Genomic DNA, 9254 nt, shown 5'->3' on the forward strand with positions numbered 1-9254 from the left:
GTTGATGATTTTACTATTGAAACAGGAAGTTTGGGCAGGATATATCAAAGGGCTTGTTTCTTATTTCCTTTTCTTTTTTTAAGTAGCCAAAAGAATTTAGTTTACATCACAGACATGAACCATGATTTGCTACTTGCTAGTTGGCTAGTATTAGGAATGATTTCCTCCTGGACAGCATTTGATTCATCAAAAATAGGCATTGTGCAAGATGAGTGCTTAAATTATAATTCTATCTTTGTTCCATGCAATGAAAGTGAATGGTGACTGAGGGTTTCATTGTGTGCAACATCTTCTTATGAGTTACATGGAGGAAATAGAGTCATATTGATCTGGAACATCATGAAGGTGATTTGTATTTCATTCATTCATTCATTTTGGGGCAAACTATCCCTTTAAGAGCCACTTGCCTATAATACTGTTGTTGCGTTTTGTTTGAACAACAAATGTGCAAGTCAGCGTGGCATATCTTTAACAGCAGTGGGAACAATGAGGAGACATGCTCCAGAAGACAGGGCCAAAAACATCTCTACCACAGACGGATCAAATGTGGAGAGGAAAGGAACACGATATCTTCTGCAGTCAACATAAATAGAGATCGGCAGAGAAAAACACCTAATATCACATCCTTTACATGAAAAGTGTTATGTATCAAAACAAATGATTAAATATATGCAAAGACGAAGAAAGGGAATAATATTCCCATAATACTTTAGCTGTATTATATTAGGTACAATACACCTGTGTTGGGACCTTCACTATCTTTGGTAGACTCGGCGTTCCAGATGTGTGCAAAACATAAGCTAACGGCTCCCTCTGGTGGATGTCTTTAGTTATAGCAGAGTTGAAAAAAAAAGTGGACCTTTTTTGCAGTTTTTCCCACTCATTTTGAATTTAATTATTAGGTTCAAATACTTCATTTTGGTGACTTTTTATACACTAATTTGTGCTGGATTAACTTATCTGCTGGTATGTTAACGAGCACGACACCTCAAGGGATAGCAGTTTGGAAAATACACTCTGGAATTGCTGTTGGTTTCATATAACAGAATATAATTAAATATAATAGAAAACAATATTGTCAAACTGGCAACTGTATTAAACCCACATGAAGCAAGTCACTCTGTATCAAGCAGAAGCTCAGACTGCACTTGTTTATCGTTTTCAGGGTGCATGAAGCTGGTGATGCAGGATCAAGGGGTACATATTCAGCATGAAACTGCAAAACACTGTTCAGAAATTGTACAACAACTGTGCATCTTAAGTCACAAGAGGGTGATAAAGTACTAAAATAAATAGCACAATGTATAGCTATCGTACCCAATAATCCAGACAGGAAGGAAGACGTCTGTATGACAGAATAAACCTATAGCGCCATCGTGTTTTTGGGCAGTGTCGCGCAGGTGTTCAGTTAATACATTAGCGAGGGAAATTAATTTATCATATGTCATAGACACACGAGCTGCAACGCTGCTGTCGAACGTAACAGCTGTTTTATCGCCATGAGAGAGCGCCGCCTCAAAAAAAATAAAATAAATAAAAATAAGAGCGCCGCCTCGCGCACCAGTTCGTGAAGGGATTTTGCTGCCATATCTGAGCAAAAAATATGTTAAGTCATAGTTCCGATCAAATTGGTAAACTACACTGTATGTTACATGCATGACCATGTACCAGTGTTTACGCGACTCGAACTTAAAGGAGTGGCGCTTAAAGATGACGTTTCAGTGCTGCTTGAGAAAACGTCCAATCATAGCTCGAGGTGTTCTTTGGGGGGAGAAATTTGAAAATTCTGCGCGCCGCTGACTGCGTTGAATGCGTAAAATCCCAGTTTATGTTGGTTAAATTAATTTGCAGTTTATTAGTTTGCATTGCAATTCGTTTGCAATAGATTTCGGCACAGGCAACATGTCTGCAAAACTTTCAAATGTAGATCAATTTAAGAGAAATGATGATGAGTTCAGAAACACGATGGAAGCTATTTTTCAGAAGGTAGGTGTGTTCTTTTTATTTTTTACTTTATGCAGGAGTCCATTTGGTACAGGACTTACCTAATGTGATTTGTCTAAGAACAAAAGTCTAACTTAGAGAACGCTAACATTAACACAGAGTATGTTTACTGTGTCCTTTAAAGTATTCCAGTCTTAATGATCTTGGAATAGAAGTCTGTCTGAAAACAATGACCTGCAGAACTGAAAGAGGTACGATAAATATAGAAAACAGATATCCAATAATGTCTGTTGTGTAGTGTTACCTAGATTTGTGTCTGAGTTTGTGTAATCTCTCTCTCTCTCTCTCTCTCTCTCTCTCTCTCTCTCTCTCTCTCTCTCTCTCGTGTGTGTGTGTGTGTGTGTGTGTGTGTGTGTGTGTGTGTGTGTGTGTGTGTGTGTGTGTGTGTGTGTTCAGGTCCTGTGCCAATTGACAGTGCAGAGGGTGAACGTGAATTGGAAGCCCTGAAGGTGAGGGGCATTACATGGTCAATCTCAAGCCTAGCCCACAAAACATATTTGGATAAGACTCATGTACCCCCTTAAACATTTGATTTGTGTTCTCTTCTTTACATGTTTGTTTTTATTCACTTCAATCAAGGACATAGTAATTCTCTCATTTAAATATAATTGCATGATCCCAATTATACTGATGTGTGGATTGGTGCTTTTTAGTTGTACATGTAATAGTAATAGATAGATCAATAGTGATCAATTAATACACAAGTATGAAATGATGTAAGCTATGGGCCTATTTCTGCATTGCACCACAGTTGTATTGGGGTACCATTTCATTTTACATTTTTTCACACAGACTAGACTCAAAGACCATTCAATGAGGGGTAAGAGATATCATACTTTTGTATTTTTTCATTAATCTGGATACATTTATTTGTATTTAACCAAGACAATTTCCATATGTTTAATCTTATACTGTTCCTGTATTTTCTAGAGTTTGTGGACCAGGATGATGATTATGATGATCAGGTAGTAAAAAGAAAATTGTGTTTGCTATTAATGTAGAAAACAGCACTCAATGCCAAATTAGTAAATTTTGTGTCATTCCATGAATTGTGTACAACCCTGAATATAGACCAGTATTCTGGTATAATGTGGCATTGAAAATGCTCCCTTTGACTATCCAAAACTGACCTTTTTACATTGTTGTTTTTTATTTTAAATATGTTTTATTTCCACCACTTGCAGATGGATGTGTCAGGGGTCACTGAGGATGAGCTTAACGACTTTGACCAAACGAATAATCAAAATCTGTGTAAGAAATAGTTTTATAATGCAAATCGTGCTAGCTTTGAAGTTGCCTCCACTTACAAACAAACCAATTTAGGGATTCAGGCCACGTCCACACTAGTAATTTTTTTTTAGAAATTGCATATTTTTCTCTACATTTTAGCCTTCCGTCCACACTGAGATGGCGTTTTTGTCAGCAAAAACTGAGCTTTATGTAAATGCTCTCCTAAGTGGATAAATTTGAAAACACTGTCTTTTGTGTTGTAGTGTTGACAGGGAAAACAGATATATTAGAAAACTATGACGTATTTGTTGTCATGTGATGCAGTCATTTGATCAATTCAACTCAAAACAATCAAGATGGCTGCCCATGTTGTTGTGCCTGTTATTCACTTTGATAGCATTGTTATAGATAAATGTTACTTTGTACAACCTTCACATTGCATTCTTTTAAAGGCAATGGGAAGTGTACTCGGAATTGCTGTCTGGTGGCAGAACACGGGGGCAATTGCGTTTCAGACCAAAACTGGAAAAGGGCCATGCTTCTTACGTTTTTTTCCCCCCCCTTACATGTGCAATTAGGTTATTTAAGCATTTTCAAATGTTTCAGTGTGGACTGAAAAGATACTTTTGTCAAACGTTTGAAAACAGCAGTGTTGACAGAGAGCATTTGAAAAACGTTTTTCTAATTTATCCGGAATAATGTCGACGTAGCTTAAGTCTATCTGTGTTATAAAGCATTTACATCATGAAGCTCAGAGATGAAAGTAAGAAAATACAATATCAGTTTGAGTTGTTAAAAGATTTAATGTCTCATTGTGCATCTTCTAGGGCATGGTGGTGACTCATTCCAGCTCTCTATGAATCTGATCAGTTCATCTCAAACCGGTATTTGTGGGCTGCCCTCTCAGCCTGAGGAAGAGGATGAAGAACTGGAGAAAACACTCAGCAGTCATGGCAGTACCCTGCTGGATGTCTATCCCAGCATGCTCAATCAAATTGGCGAAGCATATCGGCGGCAGAATGTGACGGACACAGCTAGGGCTGTGCTGCAAAAGTATCGCCGCAAACACTGGCAAGCCGGCCAGGCACACCCTCGCAACACTTCCTTTAAGAAGAGACACAATGGCACACTGAACAAGACAACAGAGATCTCATTCACTAAACAAAGTCCAGTTCAAAGAAACAATAGCAGATCTATCAAACTTCAAGACTTGTTTGAGAACAAAATTAAGTCTTCACCACTGAAAAACACATTGTATGAGGCCAGTGCTTGTTTTTACTCACCTAGGAGGGACAGCGTTGATGAGAGTGTTGAGTCACCACATACTAACATGAAATTAAATAGGAAGCCAAAGCAGAACTCTGTTTGTGTGATTGACTTCACTACACCTCCTTACTCTGTCTCCCCCCTAAGTGACCAGTCTCCAGACCAAAACCAAACCTATGACATTGGACCTTCTGTTTCATCAAACTCTCATGCTCCAGGCTCATTGGTCTCCAACTCTCCACAACCAGCATTGCACTCACAAGGCAAAGGACCACAAGGTCTCTCTCTTGATAACTGGAGAGGAATGTCAATCACATCCCAGCCCTCTTATCATCAGCCAGCCTACTCCTCTTTGGACAAAGACTGCTTTAGAGACCGTCTGCACTCTCCAGTCTCCTCCCCGCAGCGTGGTCTCATTAGTTGTTTTTCTCCTAGTGGGAAGTGTACCTTCAGACCTAAATTTTTGAGAGATGAAAGACAACAATCAAGGCCAACAGCAATACAAAGTCCAAAGCGAAGGTCTCCTGTCTGCTATTTAGCTAAATCTGAGGTACACCGATCTCCTTATGGTGGGAAAAAGGTGCCTTCATCACCCCAGCGTCCCCTTTACTACAGCTCTGGTCATCAACATTGGAAACATTTTTCCAAGGCTGAGACGCAGTCACAGATCAGTCCCAGACCCTGTAAAAGTCAGCGTTCTCTTTCTGGGCCCCAGTCCACTTGCTTGTCAAAGTGTGACTCCTTCAGAGAACCACAAATTGATGCAGAGTTCAGGAAGCTGTATCACCACTTCATCTGTCGTGGTACATCTTCACCATGCCCTACCTCCCATTGTCACCTGTGCGAGAGACAGTTGAAGGAGACGTCCCAAAGTCCCAGCTTTTCCTCCGCCAGCATGTCTGCTCTTGCTCTAACACCTCTGAGGTCCACACACAAGAAACGTCATCGTCAGCATGATGTGGAAGAGTCGCTTCGATTCAAACGCTTCCGTGAAAGTCGTTCCCCACTTAAGCATCTCCAACTCTTGCCACATCAACTGAAAGACAGATATATGAGCTCCGCTTTATCAGAACCAAGTGAAGACAAGCATGCCTGGGATAGGGCAGTCCTGCTCCAGTGCCCCAGCCCCCGGTTCCTCAGAGGCACTGGAAAACTCAGAAAGATTAGAGAGGCTAAATTAGCCATGCAAATGAACCCACGTGCTGTGTCTTGGGTAAGAGCCTTGTTGGTATTGCTGTTATTTGGTGCCGAGCACCGAAGGTGTTTAGGGGACTGTTGTATCTGTCCGTTTCTTCTTGTTCTTCCTCTAGCTGGAAGACTAAGGCAGCCCCATGAATGGTTTTGAGGAAAGTTATGAAATTTGGCAGTGCTAGGGGTGGGTATGACTAGTAAATCTATAGCACTACCACCAGTTCAAAAAATAAATGTTCTTTTCTTTGGAATATGATGCATATCATTTTTTATTATTTTTTTTGCTGCTTCTTCTACAAAATCTCTTTTATTTACGCAACCATTACCGAATTACTCTAAAACAAAGTTTTAACAATTTTAACAAGGTCCGCATAAAACAGGAAGTGAGGCTGTATTTGAAGCTGTAAGTGAAACTTAATATGCTTCATTAGAACCATCATCTGACAGTACATACAAGTTATGGGTCAAAAAAATCTAAAATGTATTATTATTGCTCATAATCTTTGGAGATTTTGTTCTAAAATCATGAGCATGGTGTTTCTCCACAATTTAGAATCTTTTGAATGCTTTGTCAGATTAAAAAAACAATTGATATGCATCTTCAGCATCATGTCCTGAGGGTACTGAGCAGTTTTGAGACAGCTCCACATAATGGTGAAAATGCTTAATCAATTTAAGCAAAATGTTTTCTGGATCATTTTCCCCTTCAAGTCAGCAATTCTTCAGATTTTAGATTTTTTTTGTGTCAAAACCTCAGACATCAGCAGTTTCTCAGCAACAATTTACTGTGCTGTCTCAGCGTGCTTTGTATCTTTAGAAACTGTCAAATTTGTGGCAGTGTAGCAAGAGGTAGGTGCGCCGTACCTGTGTGGAAATCAAAAAGATGCTGGTTCGAGTTCAGCTTGAGGGTACCAGTGAACCATTGAAAATTTGCAATGAATATCAAATCGACTCTGCTTTCTTTTAGTTGTCTTTATTGTGGGACTCATGCTGCCCTTTGAAGAAATGTGCTCTTTAAGTTCAAAAGTGCAGATTACATGCCAGGGCATTAATCTAAAATTTTTCCCATTCTTCCCAGTCATTTTTTTGTCTCTAAAATGATTTGCCCTTTACAAACCTTACTCAGATCAATAAAATTAGTTAAACCTTTAGGTTAAATATCTTTAGCCATGTCAACTGAGTGGCATAGTGTGTAAAGCAATTGCCACTACACCAAGTATCTTTATTATAGGGTGATGTCAGCTGAAGTAGGCCACTTTTTGGTAAATCATCTAGAACAGCATTAAAATGTCTATGCACATATTTCACGCTGCTCTTGGATTATATAGATATGTTCTATAATTTTACATTTACAATATAGAACCAAAAAAAAAACATTTTTTAATGCAAAATGTCCCCCTCTTTGTCATCATTGCTGTGTTCAGTTAAAATGGGCTAGTGAATCTGTACAAGAAACAATCAATGTGAACTAAAACTGTGCTCTTTAAATTTAAGATTACATTTTGCACATCATGGCAATATTATAATGTTTTTCACTTCTTTTGCAGAGGGGTGTCCCAAGTGGAGTCAATGCATTTGAAGGTTTGTAGCCAAATTTTTTAAATACATTAATCAATACTTCCCAAAAAGTAAATTCAAGCAAAGTAAACTCTGCAAAAGAAGAAACGTCCTCTCACTTTCAACTGCTATTATTTTGGGGGGGGTCAAAATCAAAAGTAACAGTCAGTAACTGGTGTGGCCACCAAGCTGCATTAAGTACTGCAGTGCATCTCCTCCGCAAGGACTGCACCAGATTTGCCAGTTCTTGCTGTGAGATGTTACCCCACTCTTCCACCAAGGCACTTGCAAGTTCCCAGACATTTCTGGGTTGAATGGCCCTAGCCCTCACCCTCCGATCCAACAGGTCCAATTCGTGCTCAATGGGATTGAGATTCGGGCTCTTCGCTGGCCATGGCAGAACACTGACATTCCTGTCTTGCAGGAAATCACGCACCGAATGAGCAGTATGACTGGTGGCATTGTCGTGCTGGAGGGAGGAGGAGGAGGAGGAGGAGGAGGAGGAGGTCTTCCCTGTAACGCACGGCATTGAGATTGCCTGCAATGACAACAAGCTCAGTCTGATGATGCTGTGACCATCTGCCTCCAAATTGATCCCGCTCCAGAGTTCAGGCCTCGGTGTAAGGCTAATTCCTTCGACGATAAACGGGAGTCCGACCATCACCCCTGGTGAGACAAAACCACGACTCATCATTGATGAGCACTTTTTGCCAGTCCTGTCTGGTCCAGCGAAGGTGGGTTTGTGCCCATAGGCAACGTTGTTGGCGGTGATGTCTGGTAAGGACCTGCCTTACAACAGGCCTACAAGCCCTCAGTCCAGCTTCTCTCAGATTATTGTTGGACAGTCTGAGCACTGATGGAGGGATTGTGCATTCCTGGTGTAACTCAGGCATTTGTTGTTGCCGTCCTGTTCCTGTCCCGCAGGTGTGATATTCGGATGTACCGATCCTGTGCAGGTGTTGTTACACGTGGTCTGCCTGTCTCCCTGTAGCGCTGTCTTAGGCATCTCGCATTATGGACATAGCAATTTTATTGCCCTGAACACTTCTCAAGTCCTCATGCAGCATGCATAAGGCACGTTCACGCAGATGAGCAGGGACCCTGGGCATCTTTCTTTCGGTGTCAGTAGAAAGGACTCTTTAGTGTCCTACGTTTTTATAACTAAGTTTTTTATAATTGCCTACCGTCTGTAAGCCGTTCCACAGGTGCATGTTCATTAATTGTTTATGGTTCATTGAACATGCATGGTATTGTTTAAACCCTTTGCGATAAAGATCTGTGAAGTTATTTGGATTTTTAAAAATTCTTTTTAAAATACAGTGTCCTGAAAAAGGGACGTTTCTTTTTTTCTGAGTTTGTCCACATCATCATGGCATTCGGTATCTTAAATGTGTCTTAATAGATTTATATTTATATAATTTTTTTTTTTTAACAGGTCAGTCACCAATTAGAACTTTTAATCAGGGTATGGTCCCACTTTCTCCAAGGTAATTTCAGCACATGCAAGAAATACTAAATCATTTAACCTTTCATAGTTTATATTAAACTAAACTATTTTCTGATAAACAGTCACTGTTTTCTTCAGTCTCTCAAGGAGGCGACTTCAGTATGGTCTTCCGCAGAGATGAGGTTTCCTGTGGGCACCCCATAATCCTGTATTCTTTATGGTTAAACATAATTCATATAGTGAATACTTCAAGTTCACCCAAGAGAAATTCAGCGGATGACATCAAGTCAGTGTACACTGATATTCAACTGTCAGTTTTCTTGTTTTTAATACACATGTACTTGTAAATGCAGTTGTTTCAATTTCAGTATAGTTTGTTTTTAATGTAAATATATCTTACAAGACCCTTGAGATTTAATATTATACATTTTAACAGAACCTAGTGGGTTTAAAAAAAATTTTTTTGATTTCCATCAACAGGGTCCAATTATATGTGCATTGACACTGTAAATTGTTTGTAAATAATTCCGACTCATGTTTTTGTTTGAACTTTTAATTC

General features: G+C 39.7%; 2 protein-coding genes across 2 annotated transcripts; one reads left to right on the forward strand and one right to left on the reverse strand.

The window, feature by feature from the left end:
• Nucleotides 1-407: 407 nt before the first annotated feature.
• On the reverse strand, nucleotides 408-1588 carry aasdh (aminoadipate-semialdehyde dehydrogenase). The gene is given in 6 exon segments (XM_052096590.1): nucleotides 408-547; nucleotides 550-602; nucleotides 715-743; nucleotides 745-1026; nucleotides 1106-1216; nucleotides 1562-1588. Coding segments are annotated over 6 exon segments (642 nt in total).
• Nucleotides 1190-9109, forward strand: si:dkeyp-117h8.4 (uncharacterized protein LOC572032 homolog). The gene is made up of 10 exons (XM_052095340.1): nucleotides 1190-1986; nucleotides 2129-2195; nucleotides 2401-2453; nucleotides 2797-2824; nucleotides 2935-2969; nucleotides 3189-3255; nucleotides 4062-5713; nucleotides 7239-7272; nucleotides 8684-8735; nucleotides 8834-9109. The coding sequence occupies exons 1-10, from the start codon at nucleotides 1903-1905 to the stop codon at nucleotides 8874-8876; spliced, it is 2115 nt and encodes a 704-aa protein (XP_051951300.1). The 5' UTR covers nucleotides 1190-1902; the 3' UTR covers nucleotides 8877-9109.
• Nucleotides 9110-9254: the final 145 nt, after the last annotated feature.

This window comes from Xyrauchen texanus, chromosome 28 (assembly GCF_025860055.1).
Source record: "Xyrauchen texanus isolate HMW12.3.18 chromosome 28, RBS_HiC_50CHRs, whole genome shotgun sequence".
NCBI lineage: Eukaryota > Metazoa > Chordata > Actinopteri > Cypriniformes > Catostomidae > Xyrauchen > Xyrauchen texanus.

What these genes read in the sequence shown, in the direction of transcription:
- si:dkeyp-117h8.4 (XM_052095340.1), top strand. Translation starts at nt 1,903, where the DNA reads ATGTCTGCAAAACTTTCAAATGTAGATCAATTTAAGAGAAATGATGAT. An exon ending in TGGAAGCTATTTTTCAGAAG is followed by an intron (nt 1,987 to 2,128) that starts GTAGGTGTGTTC and finishes TGTCCTTTAAAG; the next exon opens with TATTCCAGTCTTAATGATCT. An exon ending in ATGATGATTATGATGATCAG is followed by an intron (nt 2,970 to 3,188) that starts GTAGTAAAAAGA and finishes CACCACTTGCAG; the next exon opens with ATGGATGTGTCAGGGGTCAC.